Here is a 15221-nt window from a genome sequence, read left to right on the forward strand (position 1 = left end):
TCAGGCAGGTCATATCACAAAGCAGGAGGTAAGCCTTGATAATCAGCAGAGAGAAATGTAGTCGAGGAAGGCATTTCTATCATCTCCTCTTTCGGCATACAGCCGAACTTTGCATATGAAATTAGAAAACATGAGACTGATTTTACCTGCAGTAAGGCAAACTCTCCCACCCATCATGTGCTTCCCTGCATGTGAAGCAGGTCTTGGCTACCTGCAAGAGCATCTGCTCTGGGCAATACAACATTGAGAAATAAGAAACTTTCCCCTGGGCTTCAGCATCTTATCATGATTCTTTCTTGCTGGTAGGAGCCTGCCCAGCTATTTGGTGCCTTCCACTGTAATAACAAGGGAAGCAACTCTCTTTGCATGGCGTTCAAAGATCTAAGGCCAAAAGGGATGTTTAAATCACCTTGCCTGACTTAAAATACCTCTGATCTGGGAAGTCTCCGCCAGTTATCCCTACACTGTGGCAATCCACATTTGCGTAAACCATCTTTTCCAAGAAAAGGGAAAGGACACAACCTTGTCCTGAAGGTGGCAGGTGGAAGAGCCACTCCTTTCTTCGGCAGCTTCTCTTGAAGCCCATACGATGCTATAGCTTATTTCCAGTTGTTGGTTCCTGCCGTCACTCATTTCCAAAGAGCATTTTGTACTCGATATGTTTAAAGGGTGCAAACACTTGTGCCCTACGATCGAGGACACTTCTCAAATCTTTTTGATAAACCACCAGGTTAATGTGGCACACTCTTCTTACCCCCACCCCATCACTGACTTTTTAAGATGTTTCCAAATGCCCACACCGGACCACGTGAACCAGGGCAACACGGAGGGGACCCCATTCCTCACCTGACACACGAGTCCAAGAAACAGCATCCTTCTAAATGCCACTGGTTTCCCAGAGATAAACCCATTTTATGGATAAACCCTGTATTTTCCCCACGCAGATGTATGGAGCACACATCCACATACCCTGCAACCCCTCTTTGCTCAGAAGGGCTCATACTTAATACAAACAGATGACAATCACTACTCGGACCTCACCAGCCTTCAGACTTTGAGTCAGCTGTCATCAAGCCAGCAGAAAATTTATACATATTTCCAAATGACTAATGGAAATACCGGGTGCACAGGCCACAAAAAGCAACACTTCTGCCAGATGATGATTCCTCATTGACAGCTATTAAGCTATCAGTTAGCCACTTCAGAGATGTAATTTTTAACCAGTGTGTTGTGCAATACTAACCCTTCACTAAATCAAATTTACATGACAAAAAAATGACACTCCCTTTTGCTCATTCTTAGTTAAAAGAATCACAAATCAGGCTTTTCATCATTCTGCTCAACACCAACAGCAGTCAAACTGGCTTCACCCAAGTTACCCCTCTTGCCTTTATTTTTAAATAGTGGTGTTTTATTAGCACTTTTCCAGTCCTTTGGAATTTATCCAGTATTCAGAAAAGATTTAAATCAAAACACAGCAGGCTAACAATCTCTTCAGCTGATTATTTTAGGATTCCTAGGTGCAAATTACCTACAACTGCTGATTTTAAGTGGTTTTGCTAGATATCTAATATTCTCTCATCACCATTGGGCTGGAAAGCAGCTCATCATTCCCATATGACACAAGTGTGTCACTTAACTCCTTCCTAAATACACTTCATAAACTGATGCTTGTATTTGTGTCCTTCTCTTTTCTCCACCATCTTTCAAAAATTTCTGCCTGAAGAACTGCTTTGCCCTCTAATCAGGGTTGGCTTTTACCCAAAGTTGCAATAACCAAATAGCTAAGTTTTGATATCTGCCTAAATCTTCCAACTCACATTTCCATTCCTCCCCAGCTTTAGCAGAGCTGCTCTTCCAAATCTCCCAGGCTTTAGCTGGCCCTGTGTGCCCATATTAAATGCAACCGAGCCACAGTTAGCCATCCCCTGGCAACCCTTAAAAGTCAACAAAATGACCCAACAGCTTCTCCTCTTCCCAGGAACTAATACTGACTTATTTTCCTTGGGGATTGACCAGAATACTAAAGATCTCCTTATCTTTCATTTAAGGCTTAGAAGATGGTCACGTTACCAGTCAAGTGCTTCTTTGGCACAAATAACTGTCTCTTTGAGGAGTTAAAAAGAGGTCAGTGCTGGAACAAAGCAAGTTTGATCTCTCGAGCTATTCGCTGCCAGCTGAGCTGTAGCTGCTCCTATTCCCACTTACCGGCTGCCGAGAGCCAGCCCCAGGGTGCCCATGCAAGGCAAACTGCTAGCATTGGAATCAGCAAGAAAAGCAGCCCATGCAACAGCCCATCCTCATTCCTCTGACAACTGGGAAGCTGCCAGGTCATACAGTCTGATTTTCTGCATGACACAAGGGGACAACTTCATCCAGGTAACGAGCATTCATCTTGTTTGGTGGTTACATTCACCATTTTCCATGGTATTTCTTTGTACTGAAGCATACGCGGCGGTCAGGTCAGCTCCGAGATGAGGACGGATTTACAGTGCCTTGGTCTGAGCATGGCACATACTAGCACTTTTTGCTTCCCGCTTGGCCAAGATTTGAGCTTAGATGTCCTTGAAGTCTGGCAAGGCACCACTGTGCAGCCCTGCTCCCACCTCGCTGCTCTTTCAAGGCTTTTAATGCCATAATGCAAAAAGCTAAGTCATGAAATGTCACCGAGTAGCTGAAGGTTTTTATTAGCAATAAAGCATGTTTTAAAACCAATAGAGTTTCAATTCTCTAAGTAGCCTAAAAAAGGATCTCATAATAAAATTTTATAGCAAAAAGTTCTGAACATAAAAACGTCATTAAAGTATACTCAGTACCCGAGATCCACTGATATTTTTCAAAAGCTGTTTGGAATCCATTTGCTTGTAGCAACTCTTGTGGTAATTGTATAAAAACATGATTTTTAAGAGCCGGAGCTTCTGTGTCCCTGCTGCTTATTCCTTATTGAAGTCCTAATCCTGGTTCAGTCATAGCTGGTTACTATGGAAATGGTTAAATCAGAGCCCTAACAGCGTGACTTCCCATAAGAAACAAACACAAGGAACAAAAACTGCCTCTGAAAATTAAACACCTTGGTTTATGTCCATGCCTCCAAAAAAACCCCTCACGTTTCCAAAAGGAAAGGTATTTTTAAGACCCCTTTTTTTATATAGTAAACAAGCAAAAATATTTCTTCCCTTCAAATAACTCAAAATAACCCCTAAGCGGCTGTGGTTTGCAGGTTTAAATATATCCATTATCACAATTTCAGAACCTGTACGTTTGTGTCGCAAACACCACTGTTAAACAGCAAAGACTGGAGAATATTTCTGGCAGCAAGTTGCTGTCACCTGGTGAAATTATGACACAAATATTCCCCCGAGATCAGAACTACAAACTTTTTATTGAAGAGGCTGCATATGTGAAAACACATAAGCTTCAATTAGATGGAGAAAGCTTGAGGGGGAAGAAGTAGGCATTTCTGAGCAGGAAGAACAAGACATTTCAAAGCCAAAACACTTTTTCAGGCAATGAGGAGCTAGAAAAGCCATGAATAAGCTTCACCATCCCAATACTGTAGAAATGTCACTAACTCCTTTCCATGTAGGACATTGTCAAAACAAAATCTAAGTTATGTAGAACAAGAGCATTAGGGGAAGCTGTCTGAACCTCTGCGCACACATAGGCTACCAGTTCCCTCTAATAGTTTTGCACAACAGGCTACCAAAGAACACCATTTCACACCAAATTTCCTTGCCATCACCCATTTTGGACCAGTTCTTACCATTCTTCTCTGGGCTCTGAATAAGTTTAAGAGTACTTTTCATCCTCCATCCTCACCCCAGGATTTCTCACTACACCAATCCAATCAGGTCAGTGCCGTTCACATCAGCACAAGATGCTGCTCCAACATCATTACCAATTTTGTTAACGATGGACATGCACATACATTGGCGTTGCCTGCATAAGGTGGTTATTAGACATGCTCTGCCACCACCCTCAGAGAGTCCTCTCCCAATCCCTGTGCCAAGCATCTCCCATAATCCTCCCTATTAATGCAAAAATGCTAATGCGAGGCTTTCCTTCGTGTGAACTCACCCTCCGCAGTCAAGCCACAGCCCTGGCTGGTGACACACGGCACGCTGCCAAGAGATAAGGCTGCAACCCATCAGTGGGAGGCAGCCGGGACCCCACCACACTGGCAGAGAAAGGCTTGCACATTGAGGGAGAACGGATGGAGCTGCCAATTTGCAAAAGCATCCAATAATTAACATTTGAGAGATAAAGTGGTGCTTTTCTGAGGTCTAAGTCTAACATCGTTTCCCCAAAGGAAATCTGCACAACCAGACCTGCTGCCTTAAATGGAGCAAATGCCCATTAGGGACTACTTAACTCCCAGTCTGCAAAGATGCAGGAGGACCATCCATCCTTGAAATGGCAGGGCAAATGTGTTTGAAGATGGGCAGGAAAAAGCATCGCTCCCAAACACCCACTAATACAAGTACCGGTATCAGCAATGGAAAGTTTTACAGGTTTTGTAGGCTGCGTTCAGAGCACTGACACGTTTGAGAAGATACAGCCAGCCCTTCTGAAAAAGCAGTGCTGGCAGCAGGCAGAGCAGACCATTACAGCTTGTTCTACCAATGACAAAACTTCTTTATTTGAATCTGACAGGTTAATGTGCTTGCAAGAGTCATCCCATCCTCCAATAAAAGCTGTTGATTTACAGGACACAACACTCAGGAATCAGCTGAATCTCTACCAAAAAAGGGGTTTTAACTTGAGAATTAATTCTGTTTGTGCCAGAGAAACGGTGTGCCTGTTTTAACCCCCATCACATCTTCACTAAGTCACATTATTCTTCTCTACCATCCAGGAAAAAAACAACAATAACAAAAACTTTTAAAAAGCCACCTGTTAGTCATATTAAAGCCAAGAAGCCACCACTGCAGACAGGGACACTGTTCCAGATACCTTCTTGTTCTCCTCTGGGGTGGGAGGGAAGAGAGGGTCAGGCTACCTTGGTTGGATTTTAGAGGCATTTCAGTGCATTAATGTGTCACTTCTGTTACTCTCGAATAAAAGCAGAAACAAAACCAAGTGCTACACATGGCCAGTTTCATTTCTCCAAGGAAGAAAAAAAAAGGGGGGGGGGGGAAGAAAAGACTACAATCAGGTTTGTGTTTACACACCAAGACCTTGTTGAAAGGTTAAAGGTTTGCTGCAGCCAAGAAGCTCCACGCATGAATCCTCCCAATCCCATATTTATTTTTAAAAAAAAGTTAGACCAACTACTGAGAGTTTCACAAATGTAAATCACAGCTTTGCACACACTAATTAAGCAGTGCCACTTGGGCGCAAGACAAACCTAACTCTGCATTTTTGGAGCTGATGATTAACCTATTTTCTGGAGGTCTCTTTTTCCTCTTCATAAATTAAACAAAAAAGGCCGTTGAAAAGCAACGCCAACCAGCAATGCAGCAACACAGCCACCGCTCCCAAGCTACCCTGCCATGGATTTTCCTTTGCTTTTTTGCATTCAACCTTGTTCTCCCAGGCAGAAGGATGCTGGGGAAACTTGCATACTGATGGAGATCACCAGGACCATCCCGTCTTCGTTAGTATTATAAATTATTTGCTTGGACCGTATGAGAGAACTAAACTTGAAAAGAAAATTCCTCTATCACCAACAGCAACCTTATGTTCATGTAGCAAGAGGATGGCCCAGCAACAGACCACCATTCATTCAGGCTTTTTACAACACACGTTATTTCAGCAACAAGATTTTAACTTCCCCATCTATGAAATTGGGATGGTTCAAAGCCACCCAAGAGGGATGCTGTGAGGCTAAATGAACACATAGGCTTGGCAAATAACTCAATTTCATAGACGGTGCAACCCAGGTATTTACAGTCCAGCATCGAAGCAATTGGGCATTGCAGGGAGACACAGCATTAATAACTGCAGTTTCTCTTTTCTGTGATTCACACAAGGTCACAGCCAACGGGGTCTCTCAAGACACACAGCAAACTGGCCAAGAACAAAATGCTTAATTGAAAAACAAAATAGCTCCTCGCAGAAATACAGACACAAAGCCTCCTTCGAACCCTTCCTTCTCCATATGCCGCAATCCTCCACTGGGCTGTGGTAGATCATAGAATCGTTTAGGTTGGAAAAGACCTTTAGGATCATCAAGTCCAACCGTTAACCTAACACTGCCAGATCCACCACTAAACCATGTCCCTAAGCACCACATCTACACGTCTTTTAAATATACCCCCAGGGATGGTGACTCAATCCCTTCCCTGGGCAGCCTGTTCCAGTGCTTGACAGCCCTTTCGGTGAAGAAGTTTTTCCTCATCTCCACTCTAAACTTCCCTGGGCGCAAGTTGAGGCCATTTTCTGTCATCCTGTTACTTGGGAGAAGAGATGGACCCCCACCTCACTACACCCTCCTTTCAGGTAGTTGTAGAGAGGGATAAGGTCTCCTCTCAACCTCCTTTTCTCCAGGCTAAACAATCCCAGTTCCCTCAGCCGCTCCTCATAAGACTTGTGCTCTAGACCCTTCAACAGCTTCGTTGCCTGTCTCTGGACACACTCCAGCACCTCAATGTCTTTGAGGGGCCCAAAACTGAACACAGTATTCACAGTGCAGCCTCACCAGTGCCAAGTACAGGGGGATGATCGCTGCCCCAGTCCTGCTGGCCATGCAGTTTCCCACACAAAACTATTTCTCTCCTTCTGATGGCAGGAGAGGGGCAGTGCCGAGCCACCTACAGCCACCGCAAAGCATCTGCTGAGCCTCAGCTAACATTTCAGGATTGGGTTGAAAACTCAGTTCAGGGACCCATGTTTTTTTGATAAGGAACAAATATTTTCACTCTTTAGCTCACTGAACTGGGCAATAACCAAGGTCTCTGCACAGTGCTGGGACCCCAAGTCCTGACCTCCTTCAGACTTGTTTTACAGCAGCACAGCATAATACTCACTTTTGCAAAGAGACCAAAACATACAGATGATGGTATAAAGTACTCAAAAGCCAAGCTTTGCATTCTTTTTTTCAAAAAGCACAAAATGTGAGTGGTCCCCTATATTTGTGTGTCTCTATTTTTTTAAGAGCGTGACAACCTTTATGAATGTTTAATTGTTCATTTAGACATCACATGAGATGCCAAAACCCCTGCAGTATAGTAGCAGCACACCAACAATTCAGATGATGGAGCCAGCAGCGAATATGGCCCCAAGCAAACAGCATGGAAATTTAGCAGAAGTACCCGATGTGGAAAATGGGCAAAACAAAGCAGACAGCTAATGGGACAGAACATTAAGGGCTCTTCAACAAGAGGTCAGCAAGAACCTCAACTACTTGCCTCATTGGGAAACTGCCTGAATTCCCCAGCACGGCAGGTAAAAACTGTGGCAGGTGCCTCCAGGGAAGAGCATCATGGTCTGAATGCTCACACGGTGATGTCCCCATCGGGAAGAGAAGCAGCAGTGCCTCACTGCATGGAGTGGGATGAGCTCAGGTATATCTACAAGGATGCACACTGCAGCCCCAACGAGCAAGTTTTCTTGTAGTTGTGTCTTCTTTCCACCTCTCTGCAACAGCTCTAAGGCAGGAAGGAGAACAACATTGTTTTGGGTCAGAGGGAAAAACGAGCCCTGCACATTCCCTCAAAAAAAGGAAAAATGCAGCTTTTGCCAGCCTTGTCTCCAAATTACTCGCACAGCCACAACCGACCAGAATGGGAATGGAGAAAGGCTCCTCTTCCACCTGCATCAAAGTGTGAGACTGCAGGAGGGAATGAGCACACAGGGATTCCCAAAACCAAGCACAGCCCGATTAACACTCAAATCATGTGGAACAAAATGTTTTACCCATCCATCTGCTCTACAACTGTGCTGAGTAATCCCAGCCACACACCACTTGATGCATTTTGCAGACGAGATCAATTATGTCATTCTCTTACTGCTGTCTTTCGGAGAGGCAAAAGTCAGAGATGGAAAAGCTTTTGTGTCACTATTACTAATTGCTGCTGGTTTCAGAACAGGAGGGACTCCCCCAGCTTCCCCAGGTCTCGGCAGCTCTGCAGATCCCTGACAGACTCATAGCAGGTTGTCAGCCTCTGTGCTGCTCCTTATCCATCTGCAACCGATGGCGAGACCAGCCATCCCTCGAGAGCTGGGGGTCCAGAGCCATGTCAGAGCAATGCAGGTGGGTGCACTGAAAAAAAAAAAGCAAGTTTGGGGGAGTCCAGCATCTCCCAAGGATGAGCAGGAGCACTGCACCGCAGAGAACACTTGCTGGAAAACCTGTCTCAAGTGCCTTTCAAATTCATTACATCAATTATCCCAGATGCCTCTGTGCCAGCTCTGTGTGTTGTTAGTCAAAATAATCCCTCCACACTCCATTATTTATACCTAGGCACTGGCTGTCACAGGCTTAAAAATAAATATATCTCTCGCCTAGCTTCCCAACCTGTCAACCCCAGCCCTGGCTCAGTGAGAAGCCTTTCAGGTTGGCCTCTGGCACTGCCATCCTGCAGCCTGTCCCCTGTCCCATCCAAGGTGGCCATGCCAGAGCCCCCCTGCATCCCCATCCTCCATCCATCCCCACCAGCCACACCTTCCCATCGCTGGTGCTCACCTCACCCCATGGGAAACTGCTTCAAGGACTTACCCTCCCACAAAAATTAAACCAAACCAACCAACCAAGAGGGGAAAAAAATAAAAATAAAAGCCAGTTAGCTTCCTGAACCAGTTCACGGCGGGGTCAAACACATGCCAGAACAGGCAGCTACAGGCAGGATGCAGCCACAGTAGGATCCACTTGGACGGGTGTAAAAGGTTGTTAAGCTCCAGCCTACAGCCACAGTTTCACAAATGCACGAAAGCCAGCGCTTAAACAAAGGTCTATCCGTCCTCCTCCCCACCCCTCCTGTTCGCAAGGTCTCCCTGTGAACCAGATCCAGGAATCAAAGCAGACAGAAACCAAGTGTTTCCTTTTTCCTGCTGGGTTAGTTTTAACCTGACTCTGTTTTAACCTCGGCTCACCAGAGGGAGGGCAGACAGAGCAGCAAAAGCCAGGCCACTTTCTTCCCCAGTAGCATTGGCTTACATCTGCATGGCAGCATCTTGGGAACTACAGACATAGCAAAATACTTGTATTTATTTGGCTCCCTTGCATAAAACCTGTCAAACAGTGCATGAAGGAGACAGCTGTGACTGTCACTGTTTCCAGTGATTATGGCAAGGAGCTCTGAATAAGCAGACACGAATTTGAGTCTTGACTATAACCACCAACTCTGCACATCCTTAAGAGAAACAGAGACCCACCTTCCTACAAAAACAAGCATAGCTCCTTATTTCACAGGACTGTCATCAGCTATGCACACACAAAACACTATTCACCTGCAAGCTTTTACTTCCCACCTTTATGTTGTGTACAGCACCCTTTTAAGTAATTATATATTGGCACTCCTCTACTCCCAGACTTTATTTCCCAGCCTCTCCTAACCACACAGTCACAAAAGGTTTCCAGAGTTTAAGAAAAAAACAAAACAAAACCACATTTCACACTGGCCGCAAGACAAACAAAATGAGTGTTCAAGAATATATTGCTTTTCAGGTTTTAGTATCGACAGTTTTCCCTGCGGATACCAATCAAGCAACACAACACGGGAGCCTGCCCAGCCAAGGACCTCGCCGCAGGCACCAAGAAACAGCCGAGATCTCCAGCAAACTCCTGATGCAAATTAACACCCAAGCCCCATTGACCCCATCTTCCCCATCGCTCCAGGGACACCCAAGCCACATCACTCCAGGGATGCCCAAACCCCATCACCCCAGACCCTGGGGTACACCAACACAGCTCTGGAAAACCCTCTTGTCTCAAAGACGACAACGTTTTTGGGGTGGCATTGTAGAGAAGCGCCTCAAGGAATATTTCCCAAGGTTAAATGACCAACGGCTCCTGGCCACCCACTGCGCGTCTATTTGTATGTTGCTGGTGGAAGCACAATCATTTTGTCTGCAGGCTTCCATCTCCAGCCATCTGAGCACCGCTGCGATAGTTTATTACTTTCCTAATAAAGCTCGAATAGAAATGAAGCCTTTGTAGCCCTAAGTGTGCATTTTATTCTCGCTGTAATAACTTTACTAGGCTCTGTTTCCACAGCAACTGTTTTCTCAGCCACTTGGTACTTTGCTTTCAAGAACACAAGGCTGCCTTGCTCCACCAAAATAAAAACTAAGCAGAAAACACACATCTGAGGACGGCAGTGAGCCAAGCTGCAGGGCCACACACTGGTCTTCTGCCGGAGAGATGGTTCAGTTGCTTCGGTCAGAGCCCAACCAGCCTTTGCAGATTAACTGATTCTTCGGGACAGCCAGGAAAACAGACAGAAAGGTTCCTCATCCACAGCGATGGCAGGAAAACACGATGCAGAGCTATGCTGCAAAGGAAACAAGCAGCACCGTGGCCTTCCTCCCCCTCCTACCTCTCTTGCCAGCACGGGCAGGCGTGGAAGAGCAGGGAAGCGATCTGGCTGCAAAGCAAAAGCAATGCTAAACAAAAGGTTGGGCTGCGGCCAAAGCAATTTTTTCTGACGTGATGCACAACACAGCCACAAAAGTGCCGGCACGGGGACGCAAAGTGAAGGAGCAGGTGTGAGACCCTTCCTCCCCACACAAACACAACTGAAGGTCGTACAGCCTCGGAGGGAAGGCTCCTGCTTTTTTGCCTCGTTCGAGGCTTTTTGGACAAGAGAGCAGGAGAGAAACAGCTATGCGGCTATTATGCTCATTAAGATTATTGCATTACAAGGGCTCGGTGCGGAGAAAGACATCTCCCCAGCTCAGGTGAGCCTGTACATCAGCACAGCAGCCGAGCAGGGGCTGAGCCATGCCGCTCCAGCATCTCCCCCACCTCCTGCACGAGGATTTCCACCTTGATTTTGCTGATGGATACTTCTGGAAAATGAGCAGCATCCCCCTGAGCCTCCAGATATTCTGTTATAAAAGGAGAGGAATACCTAGGCCTTTTACTGGGAAATTACCTAGTATTGAATCCTGTTATTTAGCTACAGCAATCAAACACTGTCCCAGAATTTAATAGTGGCAAAGCCAAATGCAAAAGTCAAAAGCAAATCTGCACAGTAAGATTGTCTGTGATTGTAGATGCTAAATACTACTTCCACAGCAAGGATTTTTTTCCATACAAGCATTCCTCTCTAAGTTACAGAAGTACTACACCACCCACCTTACAAGTGAAGAAACCGAGGGAAGGCTACAAGGAAGGAGAAGGTGGAATCTGAATGCAGGAATTTATATAGATATACACACACAGTTATATTATATGGATAATACTGAAATACATGCCTTCAGCAAGCATTTCCACAGAAGCCAACAGCACAACCATCTGCTCTACTCCCTTGGAAATTCAAACACTACAGACAAAGGATGCTTATTAAGCAGCTTTATACTTTGCCATGCCAGTTTCATGGTATTTCAAAGCAGAGATCTCATTGGTTTATTTATTTTTCTCTCATTTTTTTACACCTAGGTACAACTAAATATTTTTGGAGAGCTCTCCTAAAGATGATCTGACAGAGAACCTGAGCACGCAGAAACAAGGAATCCACTTTTTGCCTCTTTTCAGTGCCACCGACACTTACCCTGGCACAAAAACCCCAGCAGTCCCAAGCAACCTGGATTTTTACAGCACAGGTGAGGATATAACCCAGGGCCAAAGACCAGTTTCTCCACAGACCCACACAAGCATTCCTGTTGTTTACCTCTGTGCCTTGTTTCGCATGAAGCAATGGGAATAACCTGAAGCTGCCACATTTCAGGCACAAAGCCATCTATGTTCCAAGAGACACAGGACAAGCTGCACAAGCTCAAACAGTCTGTGTTAGCTGCGAGAAACGGGTGAAATCTGGATATTTACAGAGTAGATTTTCTTATTTCAGCTTGTCCCTAATTTTTGGAAAACAATCTTCAGCCTTAGACAATTCACATAGTCTTCACCACCAGCCTGGACTACACCTTCAAGCGCTTTGCTGCCCTTCACTGCCTCCCAAGTTCAAGCTACTAAAGGTCACTTGATTTTTGTTTATTAACGATGTCCTTTGCAGCTCTCCTAAATCCACTCAGGAATGCATTTGCTGCTTAGATCAGCTTTGGATCCCCATTTCTGCACCACATCTGCAGCTTAAGGAGTGTGTCTGAAAGTTCACATATACACTACTTTTCCCTGTCGGCATTTGTATTTCAAATTACTTTCTTCCAGATGAAAATACATTACCCTTGAAATGTTCCTGCTTTACACTACACGATCTGAGGAGTGGGATGATTTGCATTTGCTGTATTCATGGAACTAAGGGCATCAGGAAAACAAATGTGCCCTCGTTTAAAAAAAAAGATGCTGTGAGTTGTCAAAGGAAATACAACCAAATCTGAATAAAGGAAAAGCTTCAAAAACAGAATCTGAAAGGGAATCAAACATATGGGAGGAAAATCTTCAAACTGACCTTTAACTACATTGTTCTTGTTCAACAAACATCATCTTGAATTTTACCACAATTTACAAAGCCAAAGAGCTCAGGACCACACTGATGTTGCCTTCCCAGTAAAAACCATCATGCATTTCCTTCAATAAGAGATGCCAAGTGAAATTCCTGCAGGAATTGTTGTAGGTTCAGGCCTGCTTTCCTATGGATTTGACTCCTGGGTATGTTCTTCAAGGTTTAATAAAGCAGGAGCTCCAACCAAAACATTTTCCACAGTTAAACTTCACAACAAATCTCCCTAATCAGTTTCCTGATAGATGGTAATAGCTGAGCTCACACTGAATCATTCAGTAGGGTGGTAAAAAAAGAAAGCCTCCTTCTATATCCAACCTCTTTTCCTGAAGCTTGTAGGGGCCAGCAGCTAGGGAGGAGAGACACAATCCCACCAGCCTTCCCTCCTTGGGAAAACAGGGTTTCTTTGTTAAAAAAGAAAAAGCTGCCCACAATTTAAATAACCTAAAGTACAAGTAGTTATAGAGACAAGTTTATCCATTTGAAGGCTAAATAAGATTTCCCCAACAGAGAGCTTACACACTGTCCATATCTCCTGTCACTACCACAACTCATCCCTCTGGCTCTGCATTACCCTTTGGAGCTCCTACTCGGTCGGCCATGAGCACGCTGTCGGCAACAGATGAAAAGAGGCTTCGTGGCAGTCATTTCCATGGAGTCCATTTGAAAGCTCCAGCAAAAAGACAACCTAGCCAGCACAGCTGGGACTACTGAGCAGTAGATTAAAGGAGACAAGGTTTTAGCACTGTCTAGTTTGGGTTCAAAAGGAGCACTTAATCTTTTTTTATGGGTACAGATGAAAAGAGAAAAATTATGTAAAAACCCTCTGTCCCTTACCATGGCAATGCAAAAGTAAGTCAAGATTAATGAGCATCAGGAAAATCAGATCTTATGAACTTTCTGCTGGTTTCTCCTAGGAAAGTTAACCCTCCAGTTACCAGATACACGTGGGGCTCCCAAAGTTTATTAGATCACAGCGGTTTCATACTAAAAAAAGGAAAACATCCTGCATGCTCTTTTCAGAGATTTTTGCCTCCAAGTGCCAACTTCTGGGGGGCTACTCCACTGGCAGTCTGACAAGGTGGCAATGGTGCCTGCTGGTGATGGCAAAAAGCAGTATGCAAGAGACAGTCTAAGTCAAGCTGGTTCTGCCCGAAGCATCTGCTTGTACTAGCCTTGGCCTAAGGAACAGCATCCCAAACATCCCAGGAGCTGCCCTGAGAGTTCAGAAGCATGTGTGGTGGGTGAGGGACAGGGAGGTGCTGGCCATGCTGGAGATTAAAAGATATCAGTGCTCAAACAGGACTGGCATTGAGGACTTCTGGTCCTTATCATGCCCATATTGCACCACAAGCTTCTCTCCCATTTAGTCAGTCCAATTTGCTTTACATCTCTCCCCACTGGTCATCCTTTCCCAGTCTGCCACGTCTCCTTGTCGCTTCAAGCATGCTGACCCATCCTTCCTGAACTGCTGAGCCTCAGACAGGACACAACAGCCCATCCACGAGCCAAACGGAACAGAAAAGGATTGCTACACCTGTCCTCCTAGCACAGAGCTGCTCTATCAAATGAGCCCAGCGCTGCTGCCTGCCCTTCCATCTCCAACCTACCGCCATCCAAATCATCCCCGCACACGGGGGACTTTGCTGCCTCTTTGTCTTTACAGGGGCCACAAGCTGTATTTTAGAAACGGGGGGGGGGGGGGGGGGGAATCACCCTGAAACCCTAGAAACTGGCAGGGAAAGGGCAGAGGTGGATCCAAAGTTCCTCTCAACACTTTAACTGCATTCAGCGTATGACAGCCTGGCCGAGCACACCTTCAACCTCTCTGCTCGCAGTCTCACAAAACCGAATTTGGGAAGTTTCCTCTGAACGCCCTCTTCTCTCCTGTTGTCCAAATGAACCCAACAGCAACATGCCACAGCCCTGTCACGCCACTAGCAGCCATGAAGTATTTCCTCTCATTTCAATAGCAGCTACACACAAGATTATTTCAACAGCTGGATCAAAGGAGCAGACCCAGGTTACAAGCAGCATCCGAGACGACAGTTCCTCTACTCGGATATCTATTGCTAAAAATAAGTAGCTGTGGGAAAAGTACTTGGCTCCTTGCAAGAAAGATAACGTACGTGCTTCTTTATTTCACTACTTCTTTGCTTCTCTGGTGCTAGCCAGAGGAAAAGTCTATCAAATCCTTTACTAAATATACGTACACATATTTTTAACTAAAAAAAATTCCTCCCCAAGTCATTTGTGGATGACACACACACTATATTGAGATACCTAAACCAACTAAAGGGCCTGTGACCTTCCCCTTTCCCACCCTTTTTTACCAGCACAGTTTTCCTTATCACAGATGGATCCCCAAATCAGCTTAGCTTTGCAGAGACCTCAATATTTTTAAGATGCAAGCTCCAATTTACAAGGTGCTTACAGACACATCACAGGACATGGCTGCTGGAAGAATTGACACTACATGGTGATTTTAACGGGGTTTGAAGGTAAACTTCAGTGCATGCTGCACCCAAGCAAAGACTTCGTCTAACTCCAGACCAGGCAAATGTGAATGCATCATAGAACCGGTTTCAAGGGCAACCTACAGACAAGTATTTCATAAATACAAGTAACTACAGTTAATTATCAACTTGCTCAGCAGAA

At 45.1% G+C, this 15221-nt stretch overlaps 1 protein-coding gene across 3 annotated transcripts in view; it reads right to left on the reverse strand.

Annotated features, from left to right (window-relative positions):
* The window catches only part of CCDC12 (coiled-coil domain containing 12), a 41661-nt gene that overhangs the window by 20903 nt on the left and 5537 nt on the right, over positions 1-15221 (reverse strand). Inside the window, exons 2-3 of one of the 3 annotated variants that reach the window (XM_049798559.1) lie at positions 7950-8203; positions 7350-7589 (exon numbers count right to left, since the gene is read on the reverse strand). The exons of 1 other annotated variant lie outside the window; for it this stretch is intronic. In XM_049798559.1, the coding sequence (XP_049654516.1) occupies positions 7350-7456 (107 nt within the window). In that variant the 5' untranslated portion in view covers positions 7457-7589; positions 7950-8203. Of the gene's footprint in view, positions 1-7349; positions 7590-7857; positions 8204-15221 lie in introns of all 3 variants that reach the window. One more of the 3 variants, XM_049798558.1, reaches the window with a different exon arrangement.

Source organism: Accipiter gentilis, chromosome 4 (assembly GCF_929443795.1).
Source record: "Accipiter gentilis chromosome 4, bAccGen1.1, whole genome shotgun sequence".
NCBI classification, from domain to species: Eukaryota; Metazoa; Chordata; class Aves; order Accipitriformes; family Accipitridae; genus Astur; species Astur gentilis.